We start from the raw sequence: 20,977 nt of genomic DNA on the forward strand, positions 1-20,977 counted from the left end.
CCTGTTCAACCTCTCTTTCGTGTCGTCTGAGATTCCCAAAGATTGGAAAGCAGCTGCGGTCATCCCCCTCTTCAAAGGGGGGGACACTCTTGACCCAAACTGCTACAGACCTATATCTATCCTACCATGCCTTTCTAAGGTCTTCGAAAGCCAAGTCAACAAACAGATTACCGACCATTTTGAATCTCACCATACCTTCTCTGCTATGCAATCTGGTTTCAGAGCTGGTCATGGGTGCACCTCAGCCACGCTCAAGGTCCTAAACGATATCTTAACCGCCATCGATAAGAAACATTACTGTGCAGCCGTATTCATTGATCTGGCCAAGGCTTTCGACTCTGTCAATCACCACATCCTCATCGGCAGACTCAACAGCCTTGGTTTCTCAAATGATTGCCTCGCCTGGTTCACCAACTACTTCTCTGATAGAGTTCAGTGTGTCAAATCTGAGGGTCTGTTGTCCGGACCTCTGGCAGTCTCTATGGGGGTGCCACAGGGTTCAATTCTTGGACCGACTCTCTTCTCTGTATACATCAATGAGGTCGCTCTTGCTGCTGGTGAGTCTCTGATCCACCTCTACGCAGACGACACCATTCTGTATACTTCCGGCCCTTCTTTGGACACTGTGTTAACAACCCTCCAGGCAAGCTTCAATGCCATACAACTCTCCTTCCGTGGCCTCCAACTGCTCTTAAATACAAGTAAAACTAAATGCATGCTCTTCAACCGATCACTACCTGCACCTACCCGCCTGTCCAACATCACTACTCTGGACGGCTCTGACTTAGAATACGTGGACAACTACAAATACTTAGGTGTCTGGTTAGACTGTAAACTCTCCTTCCAGACCCATATCAAACATCTCCAATCCAAAGTTAAATCTAGAATTGGCTTCCTATTTCGCAACAAAGCATCCTTCACTCATGCTGCCAAACATACCCTTGTAAAACTGACCATCCTACCAATCCTCGACTTTGGCGATGTAATTTACAAAATAGCCTCCAATACCCTACTCAACAAACTGGATGCAGTCTATCACAGTGCAATCCGTTTTGTCACCAAAGCCCCATACACTACCCACCATTGCGACCTGTACGCTCTCGTTGGCTGGCCCTCGCTTCATACTCGTCGCCAAACCCACTGGCTCCATGTCATCTACAAGACCCTGCTAGGTAAAGTCCCCCCTTATCTCAGCTCGCTGGTCACCATAGCATCTCCCACCTGTAGCACACGCTCCAGCAGGTATATCTCTCTAGTCACCCCCAAAACCAATTCTTTCTTTGGCCGCCTCTCTTTCCAGTTCTCTGCTGCCAATGACTGGAACGAACTACAAAAATCTCTGAAACTGGAAACTCTTATCTCCCTCACTAGCTTTAAGCACCAACTGTCAGAGCAGCTCACAGATTACTGCACCTGTACATAGCCCACATATAATTTAGCCCTATCAACTACCTCTTTCCCAACTGTATTTAATTTATTTATTTATTTTGCTCCTTTGCACCCCATTATTTTTATTTCTACTTTGCACATTCTTCCATTGCAAAACTACCATTCCAGTGTTTTACTTGCTATATTGTATTTACCTTGCCACCAAGGCCTTTTTTTGCCTTTACCTCCCTTCTCACCTCATTTGCTCACATTGTATATAGACTTGTTTATACTTTATTATTGACTGTATGTTTGTTTTACTCCATGTGTAACTCTGTGTTGTTGTATCTGTCGAACTGCTTTGCTTTATCTTGGCCAGGTCGCAATTGTAAATGAGAACTTGTTCTCAACTTGCCTACCTGGTTAAATAAAGGTAAAATAAAATAAATAAATAAATAAAAATAACGCCACGGAATTCTAAGCAAATCTTGTCAGCTAAATGAACTAGTGTAGCACACAGCCATTTGGCATAGACAGATCAGGGCAGATCAGGACAACTCAGAGTATGCTATTTTGTTTATCTGAAATAGACGACATTTTCTTCATTTCATGCTTCTTTAGACTTGTCTAAAATAAATAAGGCATTTTATTGTGAAGGTGTAGGCTATATTACATTTAGAATACTTTTTCAAATGTAGACGTTCCAAAGGTCAGCATCATTGGCTTGTAGGCTATGTGTGGATGCCAGGAGTTGCTAAATGTGTTTATGTTAATTGACAGTAAAAAAAAAAGACATTTTTTTTTATTTCACCTTTATTTAACCAGGTAGGCTAGTTGAGAACAAGTTCTCATTTACAACTGCGACGTGGCCAAGATAAAGCATAGCAGTGTGAACAGACAACAACACAGAGTTACACATGGAGTAAACAATTAACAAGTCAATAACACAGTAGAAAAAAAAGAGAGTCTATATACATTGTGTGCAAAAGGCATGAGGAGGTAGGCGAATAATTAAAATGTTGCAGATTAACACTGGAGTGATAAATTATCAGATGGTCATGTACAGGTAGAGATACTGGTGTGCAAAAGAGCAGAAAAGTAAATAAATATAAACAGTATGGGGATGAGGTAGGTAAAATTGGGTGGGCTATTTACCGATAGACTATGTACAGCTGCAGCGATCAGTTAGCTGCTCAGATTAATGTGAGATCGACAGTTATTTGCTTGACAATCACCGGCTGATGAAGTTTCGTGACATTCTCGCAACCAGCTTCACCTGGAATGCTTTTCCAACTATCTTGAAGGAGTTCCCACAAATACTGAGCACTTGTTAGCTGCTTATCCTTCACTCTGCGGTCTAACTCATCCCAAACCATCTCAATTGCGTTGAGGTCGAGTGATTGTGTAGACCAGGTAATCTGATGCAGCACTCCAACACTCTCCTTCTTGGTCAAATAGCCCTTACACAGCCTGGGGGTGGGTTGGGTCATTGTCCTGTTGAAAAACAAATGATAGTCCCACTAAGCGCAAACCAGATGGGATGGCATATTTCTGCAGTATGCTGTGGTAGCCATGCTGGTTAAGTGTGCCTTGAATTGAAGTAAATCACCGACAGTGTCACCATTAAAGCACCCCCACACCACCTCCCCCATGCTTCACGGTGGTAACTACCCATGTGGAGATCATCCGTTTACCTACTCTGCGTCTCACAAAGACACAGCGGACCAAAAGACTGATGTCCATTGCTCGTGTATTTTGGTAATTTTTATTGGCCCAAGCAAGTCTCCTCTTCTTATTGGTGTCCTAGTCGTGGTTATTTTGCAGCAATTTGACCACGAAGGCCTGATTCATGCAGTCTCCTCTGAACAGTTGATGTTGAGATATGTCTGTTACTTAAACTCTTCAAAGTATTTATTTGGGCTGCAATTTCTGAGGCTGGTAACTCTAATGAACTTATCCTCTGGAGCAGAAGTAACTCTGGGTCTTCCTTTCCTGTGGCGGTCTTCATGGGAGCCAGTTTCATAGCGCTTGATGGTTTTTGCGACTGCACTTTAAGAAACTTTCAATGTGTCCTAAAGTAATGATTTACTGTCATTTCTCTTTGCTTATTTGAGCTGTTCTTGCCATAATTTGGACTTGGTCTTTTACCAAATAGGGTTATCTTCTGTATAACGCATTAAGAAAGGAAAGAAATTCCACAAATGAACTTTTAACAAGGCACACCTGTTAATTAAAATGCATTCCAGGCTACCAGACTACCTCATGAAGCTGGTTGAGAGAATGACAATAGTGTGCAAAGTTGTCATCAAGGCAAAGGGTGGCTACTTTGAAGAATCTCAAATCTGAAATATATTTTGTTTTGTTTAACACTTTTTTGGTTACTATATGATTCCATATGTGTTATTCCATAGTTTTGATGTCTTCACTATTATTCTACAAAGTAGAAAATAGTAGAAATAAAGAACAACCCTGGAATGTGTAGGTGTGTCCAAACTTTATACTGTATATGTTGGTAGGCGTATAATGACTATGCATAGATAATAAACAGCGAGTGGCAGCAGCGTCAAAAAAGGGGGGGGGTGTCAATGCAAATTATCCGGGTAGCCATTTGAATAGCTGATTATTTGTAACCCTAACCCTAATTCTAAACCCAACCCCTAAGCTTTGTGCTCATGTGGACATGGTAAATGTCCATGCGAGGGATAATTTTCCTTATTTTACTAGCCATGCAGACTTTTGGTCCCCACATGGATAGAAGAACCAACCCACGCAAAACACGTACACGTACACACACACACACACACACACACACAGACACACAGACACACAGACGGTCACACATACAGACAGTCACACACAAACACGTACACCAGTAGCCCTTTCCTAGAGACTCTCGAAAGGGTAATTGGTGTCCCCAGCAGACCCGAAATGAGACACATCAATATCAGCCCAGCGTCCTCCAGAAACTCGGCTGGCTGCGCCATCAAATAGAAATTATGGATTTTGTCTGGAAAGAGCGGGCCAGGTGGAGTCTCGTAGAAAATGAGGTTGCAAAGGGACAGAGGGCCTATAGTCTGTCTTAATGTATTTTTGTGGGATCTGTGGGTCCATGTGGTGTGATGTTATGTGTAGGCCTACTAGCAACTGTCTTCAAAATTGATAAAAGGTCAAAAATCCCGTTCTGACAATTGTAGCCTAACAGCTGCATAATGGAGTAAGATTCTCAAACCTTATTGTAAAAAAAATTCCACAAAATATTGACTGAATTAGGCTGAAGCACATAAACAAACAAAAAACTGACACAGCATTCATTTTGGTAGGAATTTCTGTATTCAATTTGGTAGGAATGTATGTATTCAATTGAATTCTGTTCAATATTCATATAATTTTCTTCTTTGAAACAACACATGCCAACATTTGAAAACCATGGTCTATTTTTGTGTTTTGTTGCTTGGGATAAATGTTTTAGAATGAAAATGTTTGGCCCATTTGCATATACACAGGGCATACTTTTTGTTATTGTTTTTGCATGGTATTTACTCTATCCAACCTGCATCTTTCTAAGGTACCACCCCATTACAATCTCACATTCTACTGTACCTGATCATGATGAATTTCACTCATATTCATGATTGTTTTTGTCAAATTCTCTGGGCATATAACATTATGTGGAGAATATGTTTATAAAACAGGTGGGTATACTTTTCTTAATATTAACACCCTTCTATAGAATATACCAACACACAAATAGTTTACAATGTGTGCAAGATCAAAACCCTTATCTACGACATTTTGTTGTTAATTTTTGGAAGCTGCTTGAGGTACTTGGTAAACATTTCAAATTAATGACATCTTTAAACTGTATTAAGAAAAATCAACACACTTGTGCAATGATCGCATTCTCCTCTGTCTCTTATATCATGGTAGAATGGTAGAATGTCTATTCTTCACAGCCACATTGGCAGGTGGTCACACAAAGCATTTTGGAGCATTTTTACTTAAATAAAATCTAATTCCCAGATTTAAATGTGTGTGTGTGTGTGTGTGTGTGTGTGTGTGTGTGTGTGTGTGTGTGTGTGCGTTTTATGTGATTTATTTTTATCTTCAACCACAGGGGTGCGCTCCAGATCCGTGAAGCTCACACTAGCCTCATCCCGCAAGTCATTATTTACTCTCCACTTTAATGTGTCAATTAATGTGTCAGCTTGTCCTCAGATGCAGATGGGAAAGAAAATTGTTCATGTTTTCTTTCTTATGTTTTTTTCACAGTCAGTATTTCTTCCAGTTAGGGGCGGGGGTGGGGTCATGTCCTGAACTAAAACAAGTCATGATTGAGCTGTCAGGTATGCCAAGCAGAGAGAAAGAGTGTGTCTGTGTCTGTCTGTGAAGTCCCTTCCTTCCGCCCACTCCTTCTCCTTCCTTCCTTCTCAAGGTAAAATGCTTTGACAACTTGTAATTAGAGCAGCATAACGGAGATGTGCATGGAGGAATGGAGGTGTAAATTGAGGAGGAGGTGGAGGAGAGGGGTGGAGTACTGTGTGCCTGTGTGTGTGTGGGGGACAAGGTTATAAATGACAATGTTTTTAGTTAAGGTACTGCATTACCACTCTTACTGTACTATACTGTACTATAACTCTTGGTCGTGTCAATTCAACTCCCATGCTGAAGGATTTAATCTGTTTGGCCAATAAAGTCTACAATGGCACATTAAACATACATTATGGCAATGTCATACATAAATATTACCTTGGTGCGTTTAATCCCTGTCCAAGCGTCGCCTTTGAAATAGAAAAACCACGTTCCATTGTTGTTGACATTTTGAAGGGGACTTGCATGTCACACGTTCTTAACAGACGTTTGAGGGAAAAACGCATAGGAAAATGCGCTTTGTACAAGCAACAGTTTGAGTGTGCGTTGCTTTTCATAAATAGATCCAGTGACAATTACTATATGTGGCAGCTTAAGTTAATTTCCACCCCACAAAAACAAGGAAATAATGACTGGAAAGGGAAGATTCCTGAGGTGGGTGGGGCATGCGCATTGCTATGTGTACAGAGAGAAGGGGGATTTTCAGAGAAACGAACGTAGATAAAAAAAAAAATTAAAAAAATGTGCTTACACTCAGGAGAGGACCCATTCAGTGTCTCACTCCTCACAAAGCCTTTCTGTTCACAGACCGAACAGAAATGTCCCCTTCATTATCTTGTATTATACCAAGAGATGTGCAAGAAAACTGAGTCTGATGTGAGAGCTGCCATTTTTCTGAATCCTACAATGGCTAAATCATCTGTCCTGAAGAAGGAGCGAAACAATTTAGCACAATCACCCAATTCAAACTCATCAAATCAGCTTTTTATTTCACTGTTTGCTTGCCAAATGAGGTTGATGATTTGATTTAGCCTGTTATCGTGAGTTGGTTACAGTAGCCGGAATGTCGCTAATAATGTAATCTCGAGAAGGGAGACTATCACCCGTAAAATCCAACAAAAACCGGATTTAATCTTAGAAAATGCAGTCTCCCCTTTCTCGCAGTAGGATCATCAAATTACAAATTTTCACGGTTACAAAAGGTGATTTAAAGAAGGCTTAGTGAGATGGGGTGCTTATTACCACTTCTTTATTACATGCTTTTAGTGTCAGTCTTCAGAAAAAGTTTATTTTGGAATGAGAGACATCATTAAAGTAAAATTTCCAGCCACTGCCTCAAATAAATCAATAGCAATCAGAGTAAGAGAAGAAAGGCAATTATTATCTCTTACTAGATGCTGTGTGGGTTCTATACTTTGTGGGAGGTCAGAAAGAGAGGATGAAATAATAAAAGCATGTTTTTAAATCCCTCCCATCCTCCATTATAACTCCCCTCCTTACTTCAAGAACTTAGAATTTTCCAGTGCAACCCTTAGAACAATGTGCGATACTAGATCAAATACATCACGTACTCTTCTATGCCTATTTTTTTCCATTTACATGGATAGGAATTGCCATGGATTTACATTTAGAACTCAATTAAAAGTATCTCTGTGGGAATTGCTCTGTACTGTACAACTACTGTGTACATTACAAAAAGGCTAGACTAGAGTAATCTCTAAAGCCTTCAGCCGATAATGTGAATAATGTAGAATTCAAGTTCCATTAGGACTCCCTGTACTGTATTAACTTTGCTCTCTCATTTTATGAAGAAGGGGAGACTGCAGGTAGTTGGTCTACAGTATGTGGTTTAGTTGTAATTTAGTACACACAGAGATAGATATCCATTTTGGTGTTACGTGTTTGTTTAGAACTTTTATTAACATTTCCCTCAAAAAGGAAAAGCACACAGTTGATCATAGCAACAACAAAATGGTTTAGTCTCTCTTATCAGTAAAATGGATACATTTAAACATTTTCCTTGTCGTTAAGAAGACACTTTCTAACTCCAAGTTTAGTTATGAGTTATGTTTCTCTGCATTATCTGTCTGTGCTCTTCATATTATATCAGCACGGTAGTATCCCTCAGTGCCGTGATCATGCATTCCCTATCTAACCTTGGAAGATTAGATGGACTTTAGGCCTTCCAGGGATGTCTAGAGCCAACATGTTAAATTAGTTGACAGCTGAGATCAGATCAGACCTGAATTGTACTGTGGGCCTCGACTTTTTAAAATCCTAGTTTTATGTTTGGCTGGAGGCTTGAATGAGGATATTGGAGTAAACTCAGAGCATGGATGCTATAAATATGGATGTAGACAAATTGCAGAATAACAACTTAAGACACACTGTGACTTTTGTGCAGGTCAATGCTAGATTTGCACTAAAGTTTACATTTCACAAGCATATCATAAGTAATGATTAATCTCTAAGTGAATATGATACCGTAGAAGTGTGGCAAATAGAATAAGAATGACTGCTCTATCACAGTCAGGGCCATATTCTGACATAAGACACCATGTAGCTGGGTAACTCAAATTGTTTACACACATCAGTGCCTGTATTCAAAAAGCATCTTACTAGAAGTGCTGATCTAAGATCAGGTCCCCCCTGTCATTATAATCCTTATTATGATCTAAAAAGCTAAACTGATCCTATATCAGCACTCCTATTCGGAGACTCTTAAAGCGGCAATCAGCAGTTGAAACAATGACAAAGCATTATCACCACCCCTGTTTATGTAAAAAGGGATGGGGCAGGAGAAATGTAACCACTCTCAAATGTATAGACATAGCTATGGATGCAAGGACTGACCATCCATCTCATCAAAATTATAGTTTTAATTAACCATGTTTTGAGGTTATTTAGTGTTTGTCCAGAGTGTGCTTAAAATAAATGCAAATAAATAGTGCTACCCTCATGGACACTCTTACACTCATGGACATTTGCTTATATGGATAACACAATCTGAAAATGCTCTGGATACATTCAGTAACATAATACATTTTGGAGTAGGTACAAGATAAGAAACAACAATTACAAGGGTTTGAGTGAGAGATCCAACTGGTGTCTCTAAGTGGCCACACACATCTCCAACTGTGCACAGTTACTAAGTAATTTCAATGCACTTTCATGACTTAATGAAAGCGTTTTCAACTATAAGGTGATATTTTGACCTTTCATAGCTTTGCCATTGAGGAACTGAAGCAAGCAGTTTTTTGTTTGGAACATCCAAACCATCACACAATTACTGTTGTTGTTGTTGTTTACGCTATCCCAAAATGTTCAATTATAAATCACAATCTGGGTCAGGTGGGCATCACTTGAAAGCTTATTCTATTGCCAACATGACTAGCTAAGTAATACATACAATCTTAGGGTGTTTAGGCTTTCAAAAGTCACTTCAGACAAACAAATTGTAATTTTGGTGCACATAGAATGGAGTCGAGTGCATTCATGCACGTGTTCCGATGCTAATTTTCTTCACAATACAACAAACAGGCTCATTCTGTTCAGGACAACCCAGGGTATAACACATGTCATCCTTGTAACTGTGGATTAAACAAAGCGATCATAAACGTTGATACTGTAAATTATGAGTTTTCACATATGGAAATGTGAGGTGCACATTTGAACTCAGGTGTGTGTTTTGTTTGTATGATATCAAAGCATGTATGATATCCTCTCGATTTTATAGCATTTCCCTCACTCGGACCCAAAAAATTAGCAAAAGTATCCCAAGTAATGAGAGGGATGGGTCATCTTCTTGCGTGGTGCTCAAGTTTATAACGGCTGCAGTCAATACCCATACAGAGCTGTGAAGCAGGGAACCAGAGCTCTGACGTCATGTATACAGTAGCATGTTACTGTACATCCACTGCGTTCCAATTTAGGTGCTTTTCAATGACAAAATCTGCCATTTTCAACCCGTATCTGTGAGTGGAAAGGGGTACTACTATGCACATAACCATATTTGCAAGAGATCCCAATGCATTTAAGTGGCCATATACTTAAATGGGAGAAATTCAGGTTGCTACTTATTTTCAATGGTGTAAGATAGAAACTTTAAAACTGCTGACCAGTCTGGAATAGGTTGCTTGTATACAGCTTTTTGATACCATCTATACTTTCTGAACCATGTTTTAAATGGGCATAATTATATATTTTTTAAGTCACATACACCAGATAAGTGCAGTGAAATGTTTTACAGAGTCGGCCATAGAAGTACTGCGCCTCTGGAGCAAATTAGGGTTAGGTGCCTCAGTCAAGGGCACATGAACAGATTTTTCACCTTGTCGGCTGGAGTATTCGAACCAGTGACTATTCAGTTACTGGCCCAGCGCTCTAGCCGCTAGTCTACCTACCGCCTCAATCCCATTTGCATTCGCAACTGCTCTTGAACAGTTAAAGATACCAACACCAAAACAACTTTAACATGTGCAGTGCTTGAGGTGTGATCACTCTAGCCTAATATACTAGGCCACTATAATTCACTATAATAACTCCACACCTACAAACCACCATCAATTGACTTTTTGGTCCAGCCACTGACAGTTGGATACAAAAAATCTACTAGCCACTCAGATTTTCTACCAGCCAAAATATATTATTTTGCCATAATTACACCAAAAACAAAAAGATGTGTGCTTTCTATTTTTCTAAAACAGGAAATATGTTACTAGTAAGAAGTAATGGGGTATATTGCTAAATTCCATTTCATTTTTGTGACCTGTGTCTTTCAACCAATGTATGTTTAAAATAAATAATTTAAGGCCTCCCAAGTAGCGCAGTGGTCTAAGGCACTGCATTGCAGTGCTTGAGGTGTCACTACAGACCCGGGTTCGATCCCAGGCCGTGTCTGGCGCACAATTGGCCCAGTATCGTCCAGGTTAGGGGAGAATTTGGCCGGGAGGCTTTAGTTGGCTCATCATGCTCTAGCGACTCCTTGTGGCGGGCAGAGCACCTGCATAGTCAGTTGAACAGTGTTTCGTCTGACACATTGGTGCGGCTGCCTTCTCGGGTTCAAGGAGTGCAATTTGGCAGGTCGTATAACTCGGCAGGACGTATAACTCGACCTTTGTCTCTCCCGAGCCTGTTGAGTTGAGTTGTAATTGGATATGAAAAATCTGTAAAAACAGATAAACAACTGAACATCAAGAAACAACAAAGTGCCCTGCCACAAAAGATAGAGTGATATGGCATATTCATTATTACAGTTCACGGCTCTATTTTTTACAAGGACTAGGACAGTGGTCCTCTTTTCTGAGTCAAGGTCACTTTCTGAGTCAAAATGCAAGTCTACGACTCAGATTATTTTTTAAACATGATAAACGTAAGCAACATTAACCAATTAAAGACATGAAAGACATTAACATTAACCAATTAAAGACAGTTCTTTAGCAATGATGTTTGTGCAAAATGTCCTTGTTTAAAAAAAAAAAAAATAATAATAATAATAATTGTCCCTTAAAATAACATAACATTGATCAAAAATAGTGTGTAGACATTGTTAATGTTGTAAATGACTATTGTAGCTGGAAACGGCAGATTTTTTAAATGGAATACAGTGGGGCAAAAAAGTATTTAGTCAGCCACCAATTGTGCAAGTTCTCCCACTTAAAAAGATGAGAGAAGCCTGTAATTTTCATCATAGGTACACTTCAACTATGACAGACAAAATTAGAAAAAAAATCCAGAAAATCACATTGTAGGATTTTTTTATGAATTTATTTGCAAATTATGGTGGAAAATAAGTATTTGGTCAATAACAAAAGTTTATCTCAATACTTTGTTATATACCCTTTCTTGGCAATGACAGAGGTCAAACGTTTTCTGTAAGTCTTCACAAGGTTTTCACACACTGTTGCTGGTATTTTGGCCCATTCCTCCATGCAGATCTCCTCTAGAGCAGTGATGTTTTGGGGCTGTTGCTGGGCAACACGGACTTTCAACTCCCTCCAAAGATTTTCTATGGGGTTGAGATCTGGAGACTGGCTAGGCCACTCCAGGACCTTGAAAGGCGGTGTGTTTGGGATCATTGTCATGCTGAAAGACCCAGCCACGTTTCATCTTCAATGCCCTTGCTGATGGAGGTTTTCACTCAAAATCTCACGATACATGACCCCATTCATTCTTTCCTTTACACGGATCAGTCGTCCTTGTCCCTTTGCAGAAAAACAGCCCCAAAACATGATGTTTCCACCCCCATGCTTCACAGTAGGTATGGTGTTCTTTGGATGCAACTCAGCATTCTTTGTCCTCCAAACACGACGAGTTGAGTTTTTACCAAAAAGTTATATTTTGGTTTCATCTGACCATATGACAGTCTCCCAATCTTCTTCTGGATCATCCAAATGCTCTCTAGCAAACTTCAGACGGGCCTGGACATGTACTGGCTTAAGCAGGGGGACATGTCTGGCACTGCAGGATTTGAGTCCCTGGCGGCGTAGTGTGTTACTTTGTTACTTTGGTCCCAGCTCTCTGCAGGTCATTCAATAGGTCCCCCCGTGTGGTTCTGGGATTTTTGCTCACCGTTCTTGTGATAATTTTGACCCCACGTGGTGAGATCTTGTGTGGAGCCCCAGATCGAGGGAGATTATCAGTGGTATTGTATGTCTTCCATTTCCTAATAATTGCTCCCACAGTTGATTTCTTCAAACCAAGCTGCTTACCTATTGCAGATTCAGTCTTCCCAGCCTGGTGCAGGTCTACAATTTTGTTTCTGGTGTCCTTTGACAGCTCTTTGGTCTTGGCCATAGTGGAGTTTGGAGTGTGACTGTCTGAGGTTGTGGACAGGTGTCTTTTATACTGATAACAAGTTCAAACAGGTGCCATTAATACAGGTAACGAGTGGAAGACAGAGGAGCCTCTTAAAGAAGAAGTTACAGGTCTGTGAGAACCAGAAATCTTGCTTGTTTGTAGGTGACCAAATACTTATTTCCACCATAATTTGCAAACAAATTCATTAAAATGTGATTTTCTGTATTTTTTTTCTCATTTTGTCTGTCATAGTTGAAGTGTACCTATGATGAAAATTACAGGCCTCTCTCATCTTTTTAAGTGGGAGAACTTGCACAATTGGTGGCTGACTAGATACTTTTTTGCCCCACTGTATCTACATAGGCGTACAGAGGCCCATTTTCAGCACCCATCACTCCTGTGTTCCAATAGCACGTTGTGTTAGCTAATCTAAGTTTATCATTTTAAAAGGATAATTGATCATTAGAAAACCATTTTGCAATCATGTTAGCACAGCTAAAAATTCTAGTGCTGATTAAAGAAGCAATAAACCTGGCCTTCTTTAGACGAGTTGGGTATCTGGAGCATCAGCATTTATGGGTTCGTTTACAGGCTCAAAATAGCGAGACAGAGAGCTAGTAAGATTTCATTTTTTTTTTCCATTTTTAATTTTCACCTACTTAGTTTAGCCTACTCAAACATCTGGCTCAAACAGAGATGCTATGTTACCTAGCTGGCTATTGCTATCCAACACTGTAACTCTTCCAAGTCAAGGTAATCTTTTGGTTTTATTAATTTATTGCCACCAGAACCAGCTGGTTTAACTGCTAAACTGCTTGTTAACTGTACACTGTACTGCATGATTGAAGCGGTGACATGGCTGTGTGTAGCGATTAGCGTTTATAATATAAAGGTATGGCTTGGAACGTTTTTTTTTGCCTGGTCACAGACAGCTGATGTGTTGTGCACTGAAGTGTACAAGCGAAAGGAAACGGTGAGAGGAGGAGAGCGCATAGATGTGAGAAGGAATTATACCACGATCTGGCTGCAATGAAAGTGAACTGTGTTTGTGTGTGATCAAGGGGTGAATTAATTCCGCCGATTCTGTAGAAAACGTTTCTTAAACGGAACAAAACTGTTTGCAACTGTTGGACTAATAGATCAGCTAGATGCAGGCAATGTCATTACACCTTGATTGCTCAAATGTATCTTGACCTGTGCACCTACGTTGTAAACTTTCATTCATAGGCTAATTTGTAGCAACCTCATGATGGGTATATGGAAATGATGAGTATCATGTAGTAGCCTAAACCTATCAGTGTTAGCATTGAGCTGTAATAGAAATAAGGCCATTCTTATAAAAATTAATTATCATCCTCCCTCATCTTAAATGGCACCAATCGCCACTGATCTCATAGTATCAACGTTGCTGTGCGTTTGAGGTTTCTTTTTGCAGTCTATGGTTCGAGGAAACTGCAGACACGGTGATCTGAGCTATCGGATTGGCCAGCGGTAGGTCCTATAAGTGAACTTGACTTGCTCTACACATGAAATGGTTAAAAATGGGAACACTTTGCCTTCCCGGCGCTAGTTCTGCTGAATAAAGTTCACTTACCGCCAACAGCGGGAAAAACATTAAAGAAATAGGAACGCAAAGCTTTATCATTAGATTGCGATCGACTGGTTGGTGACCACTGATATAGGAGAACAATGAAAGTATAATGAGTGTTTTAATGATAGGAAATTATCAATATTTCATGAATATACGTTTTTAGGAGTGATCCATGCTCAATTAAGCACAATCATTAGGTGAGATAAAAATGTTCAGCTCCCCCGTGGTAAGTTGGACACTTGCTTGTCTGTGATGGAAAAAAACTCAAGACGTCGATGTCTTCGTTGCAGCAGACAGTTGGAGCAAACAACTTAGTGTGTGAAGAAAACAATGTCTGGCCAAGAAACAGAATGACAAAGTCACACTTTAGTAGACTTTCTTGTCAAATCCAACTTCTACTTGTGGCCTGTTCCCAAATGCTCTGTGTGACCACCCGCCAACGTGCCTGGTGAAATAGATATTCTTACCCACCAATGCCAAATTTTACCCACATTTGGTGGGTGGCGGGTGTTAATTTCCGACCCTGCAAACCACCCCAAAATGGGTCACTATAACTAACACACAGCCTATGAAAACCGTATTACTACCATTAATACTACTGTCATCACTGCCATTACTACTACTATTTCACAACCATAAATACTTCAAGACTAGCAAGCACACCACATTTACTTCAGTACATGTCCTTTTCTAGTTGTTACTAATTTAAGTCCAAAAAATGATGTTGCAACTGCAGATTGCTCCTTTAAATACAGGTCAGGCCCAGATTATTGGAAATATTCAATTTCCTTCTATTCCTGACAGGACAAGCACGTGCTGGCCGTGGTGGCCATCGACCAGATGCTGGAGAAGCTGAAGAAGTCAAACGAGTTCCTGGAGTTGATCCTGAAGGGCCTCAATGAATACTTGGAGAAGAAGCGCCTCTACTTTCCACGATTCTTCTTCCTGTCCAACGACGAGCTGCTGGAGATCCTGTCTGAAACCAAAGACCCCACAAGGTAAGAGCACTGGCATTAACCTTATACCCGTTCAGACCTGGGTTCAAATACTATTTGAAAACATTTTAAATACTTAATTGGGCTTGAATGAACTTGCCTAGCACAATGGAACCAATGGAATAGCCTTAAAATGGAAAACTCTGTCCATCTGGCACTCCAGGCAGGGTAAAGCAAACGCTAAAATGACTGTTACAGTCCTATCCGTGTGGGATTAACCCTATTTCACTAGTGCGTTACAGTGTAAATTATGCATTGTATTGTAGCATTGATAGGTGGGTAAATGGGAGTAAACAGTATGATTTGTATTCCCTCCCGACTATGAGAGGTGCCCAAGCTTTGCAGCAATGTAAACTCTTTGTAAATCTATCCCTTTAAGCCGTAAAAGTGCGTTATTTTTGTGGATAAAGTGTTTCTTGCCCAAGGTCCTAGTGTGTAACTCAACTGAGGCAGGCAATCACTAGATTGATTGTGACACTGCTGAAATGAAATTGATTGCTCTTGAATAATCACAGCTCAAGCCTTTGCTGTAAGACTTCAGGGATACACTAACCACTTGTTAGGAAGAACTGAAAAACACTGAACAAAAATATAAACGCAACATGTAAACTGTTGGTCCCATGTTTTGTGAGCTAAAATGAAAGATCCCAGAAATTTTCCATACGCATAAAAAGCGTATACATCCCTGTTAGTGAGCATTTCCTCTGCCAACATAATCCTCACATGACATGTGTGGCATATCAAGAAGCTGATTAAACAGCATGATCATTAAACAGGTGCACCTTGTGCTGGGAAAAAATAAAGGCTACTCTAAAGTGTGCAATTTTGTCACACAACACAATGCCACAGATGTTTGAGGGAAAGTTAAATTGGCATGCTGACTGCATGAATGTCCACCAGAGCTGTTACCAGAAAATGTCATGTTAATTTCTCCACCGTAAGCCGCCTCCAACATCCTTTTAGAGAATTTGGCAGTTTGTCCAACTGGCCTCACAACCGCAGACCATGTTTATCCACGCCAGCCCAGGACCCCCACATCCGGCTTCACCTGTGGGAAAGTCTGAGACCATCCACCCAGATAGCTGATGAAAGTGTGGGTTTGCACAACCTAAGATTTTCTCCACGTAACCGACTTCAGTGGGCAAATGCTGACATTTGACAGCCACTGGCACGCTGGAGAAGTGTGCTCTTCAGAGATTAATCCCTGTTTCAACTGGACCGGGCAGATGGCAGATGGATTGTTTGGCGTCGTGTGGGCGAGCGGTTTGCTGATGTCAACGTTGTGAACTAGGAATGGGCGGTATACTGTATTTTACTATATACTGGTATTGATGCACATACCGGTTTGGGTTTTTACTTTACCTTCTATAATGGTATTTGATTGTTTGGTTTGTTGACTCCGCTACTTGAGTCAATCTCTCTCTCTCTCTTCTCTCTTCTCTCTTCTCTCTTCTCTCTTCTCTCTTCTCTCTCTCTCTCTCTCTCTCTCTCTCTCTCTCTCTCTCTCTCTCTCTCTCTCTCTCTCTCTCTCTCTCTCTCTCTCTCTCTTTCTTCTCTCTTCTCTCTTCTCTCTTCTCTCTCTCTCTCTCTCTCTCTCTCTCTCTCTCTCTCTCTCTCTCTCTCTCTCTCTCTTTCTCTCCCCTCCCCTCCCCTCCCCTCCCTGCTGCTTTCCTCACAGACCTAATCCCACCCCCAGTCACTCAAGGAGCGCATTTGTTGTTGCTTGACCACTAGACGCTTTCGTTCAGTTTCCATGGTCAATGCAACAATGTTGATGACAACGATGTTGTTTCCACTTTGATCTTAATATAAATCCACAAGCATTTTATAATTGCAATATTAGTTTGTGTTTCTTACATCTGCAAACAGCTAGTTTGTATCTTCTTTGCAAGTTATGCTAACTCGTGTTAGCCCCTAATGCTAATCGCTAGTTAACTGGCTAAAAGTACTGAGGCCTAAATCATCATGTTGTTTGTGCAACAGTATCTTCTAAATCAAAGAGGAACAGGTGAAGCATGAATATGTTGGCTATATGAATAAAGTGTTAATGTAGCTAAAGATTATAGGGTCCCATAGGAAACACGGAACATCACTTTGGTTCCTAACCTGTCACAATAACTCGTCCATTGCATTTTAATTTATTGTCATATCAAACAACACTGTATTCAAAGTGTCCACTTACTTATATTCTAACTATATAATTATAATAAACATTATATTTCCATGATTCCAAAAGTTTACCCAAGTGTTTTTTTTATCTAAATCACAATTGCAACATTTGGTTAAAAATAAGGCCTAGTATTTTTGCCCATATCGTGGCAGTGTGGAAATGATCTCAAATGAGTGCAGGAAATGCAGAAGTAGGTGGAAATGCAGGAAATGATTTTCGGTTGAAGTTGAATTGAACAGTATAAAACAATCCGAATGGTGAAAGACCCATTTAAATCATTTTGAATATATGTGTTGCCACCTTAGGGTCACGCACTACTCATAAAGAAAATGTAGAACTTTTATTAATCAAAAACATAAAATACCGCCAAATACCGTCATACCGTCCAAAATTAGAAAAATACCATGATATGACATTTTGGCCATATCGCTCAGCCCTATTGTGAACAGAGTGCCACATGGTGAAGGTGGGGTGATGATATGGGTAAGCATAAGCTATGGACAACGAACACAATTGCATTTTATCTATGGAAATTTGAATGTACAGAGATACTGTGACGAGATCCTGAGATCCATTGTTGTGCCATTCATCCACCGCCATCACATGTTTGCATGATAATGCACGACCCCATGTCGCACGGATCTGTACACAATTCCTGGAAGCTGAAAATGTCCCAGGGTCTTTTATGGCCTGCATACTCACAAGACATGTCAACCATTGATTATGTTTGGGATGCTTTGGATCGACGTGTATGACAGCGTGTTCCAGACCCGCCAATATCCAGCAACTTCACATAGCCATTGAAGAGGAGTGGGACAACATTCCACAGGACACAATCAACAGGCTGATCAACTCCATGTGAAGGAGGCCAATGGTGGTCAGAACCGATACTGAATGGTTTTCTGATCTACACCCCTACCGTTTTCTTTAAGGTTTCTGTGACCAATAGAAACATCTGTATTCCCTGTCATGTGAAATCCATAGATTAGGGCCTAATGAATTTATTTAATTTGACTGATTTCCTTATATGAACTGTAACTCAGTAAAATCTTTGAAATTGTTGCATGTTTGGTGTATTTTTTTAGTTCAGTGTATATTTCAGTATTTGTGTGGGTATCTTAGCTATATCAGTCATGGTATAGCTAGCTATCTGTCAGTTAGTTAGGTTAAGTGGTGGACATCACCTTTGGTTGCATTGTATATGTGATATCTTTCCATTTTTATTTCTCACAAGTGCTTTTATAATGCTTAACTTGAAAGCCCAACATTGCAGTAGTATTCAATATCAAAATAGTTTAACTAATAAAAAACATGAGAAATTAGAAATAAGACTGGAAGCAATGCTACAGGAAGCTAAATCTCATTCCAAAATCCTGGGCATTGATATGGAGTTGGTCCCCCCTTTGCTGCTATAACAGCCTACACTCTTCTGGGAAGGCTTTCCTCTAGACGTTGGAACAAAAGCATTGATGAGACTGGGCACTGATGTTGAGCGATTAGGCCTGGCTCACAGTCGGCGTTCCAATTCATCCCAAAGGTGTTTGATGGGGTTGAGGTCAGGGCTCTGTGCAAGCCAGTCAAGTTCTTCCACACCGATCTCGACAAAACATTTCTGTTTCGACCTCGCTTTGTGCCCTGGGGCATTGTCGTGCTGAAACAGGAAAGGGCCTTCCCCAAACTGTTGCCGCAAAGTTGGAAGCAAAGAATTGTCTAGAATGTCATTCTATGCTGTAGCATTAAGATTTCCCTTCAATGGAACTAAGGGGCCTAGCCCAAACCATGAAAAACAGCCTTTCCTCATCCACCAAACTTTACAGTTGGCACTTTGCATTGGGACAGGTAGCGTTTTTCTGGCATCTGCCAAACCAAGATTCATCCGTCGGTCTGACAGATGGTGAAGCGTGATTCATCACTCCAGAGAATGCGTTTCCACTTCTCCAGAGTCCAATGGCGGCGAGCTTTCCACCACTCCAGCCGACGCTTGGCATTGCGCATTGGTGAGCTTAGGCTTGTGTGTGGCTGCTCGGCCATGGAAACCCATTTCATGAAGCTCCCCTGACGAACAGTTGTTATGCCGACGTTGCTTCCAGAGGCAGTTTGGAACTTGGTAGTGAGTGTTGCAACCAAGGACAGGCAATTTTTTTACGCTCTACACGCTTCAGCACTTGGCGGTCTTGTTCTGTGAGCTTGTGTGGCCTACCACTTCGCGTCTGAGCAGTTGTTGCTCCTAGATGTTTCCACTTCACAATAACAGCATTTATAGTTCACTGGGGCAGGTCTAGCAGGGCAGACATTTGACGAATTGACTTCTTGGAAAGGTGGCATGCTATGACTGTGCTACTTTGAAAGTCACTGAGCTCTTCAGTAAAGCTGTCCTGCTGTCCATGTTTGTCTATGGAGATTGCATGACTGTGTGCTCAATTGTATACACCTGTCAGCAACGGTTGTGGCTGAAATAGCCGAATCCACTAATTTGAAGGGGTGTCTACACACTTTTGGTCATGTATTGTATATACAAGGTCAGTACAGGACCAAATTTACAATTAGCAGGGATACTGGAGTATTTGAGTTTTATAAATACATGCAGATGTAGGCAGGGATTATGAGAAAGTGACTGGTAGCAGGATAAATAATAATAGAAAAAGTATGGCAACAGCATAAGTGGTGAGTAAGTCTGTGTGTGGTGGTGAGTGTGTGTAAGATTGTCAGTGTATGTGTGATAGGCTATAGCTTTGAACAGGGATGAAAAGTGACTTAGCAGGAATACATAAATAGTTATGGTAATATACTAATGGTAATATATAGAGTGCATTCGGAAAGTATTCAGACTCCTTGACTTTTACACATTTTGTTACGTTACAGCCTTATTCTAAAATATATAAAACAAAACATTCTACACACAATACCCCATAACAACAAAGCAAAAACATGTTTGTAGACATTTTTGCAAATGTGTATGAAAAAATACAAACGTATTTTCATAAGTATTCAGACCCTTTGCTATGAGACTTGAAATTGAACTTAGGTACATCCTGTTTCCATTTATCATCCTTGATGTTTCTACAACTTGATTGGAGTTCCCCCAATTGTATTCTAACTACAGTGGGGAGAACAAGTATTTGATACACTGCCGATTTTGCAGGTTTTCCTACTTACAAAGCATGTAGAGGTCTGTAATTTTTTATCATAGGTATACTTCAACTGTGAGAGATGGAATCTAAAACAAAAATCCAGAAAATCACATTGTATGATTTTTAAGTAACTAATTAGCATTTTATTGCATGAGATAAGTATTTGATACATCAGAAAAGCAGACCTTAATATTTGGTACAGAAACGTTTGTTTGCATGCAATTACAGAGATCATATGTTTCCTGTAGTTCTTGACCAGATTTGCACACACTGCAGCAGGGATTTTGGCCCACTCTTCCATACAGACCTTCTCCAGATCCTTCAGGTTTCGGGGCTGTTGCTGGGCAATACAGACTTTCAGCTCCCTCCAAAGATGTATTATTGGGTTCAGGTCTGGAGACTGGCTAGGCCACTCCAGGATCTTGAGATGCTTCTTACGGAGCCACTCCTTAGTTGCCCTGGCTGTGTGTTTCGGGTCGTTGTCCTGCTGGAAGACCCAGCCACGACCCATCTTCAATGCTCTTACTGAGGGAAGGAGGTTGTTGGCCAAGATCTC

The 20,977-nt window shown here is 40.5% G+C and overlaps 1 protein-coding gene across 2 annotated transcripts in view; it reads left to right on the top strand.

Moving 5' to 3' along the window:
- Positions 1–20,977, top strand: part of dnah7 (dynein, axonemal, heavy chain 7) — a 241,518-nt gene that overhangs the window by 55,842 nt on the left and 164,699 nt on the right. For both annotated transcript variants that reach the window (XM_036974097.1, XM_021596897.2), the window contains exon 20: positions 14,930–15,123. In XM_036974097.1, coding sequence (XP_036829992.1) covers positions 14,930–15,123 — 194 coding nt within the window. The remainder of the gene's footprint in view (positions 1–14,929; positions 15,124–20,977) is intronic.

This window comes from Oncorhynchus mykiss, chromosome 3, assembly GCF_013265735.2.
Source record: "Oncorhynchus mykiss isolate Arlee chromosome 3, USDA_OmykA_1.1, whole genome shotgun sequence".
NCBI lineage: Eukaryota > Metazoa > Chordata > Actinopteri > Salmoniformes > Salmonidae > Oncorhynchus > Oncorhynchus mykiss.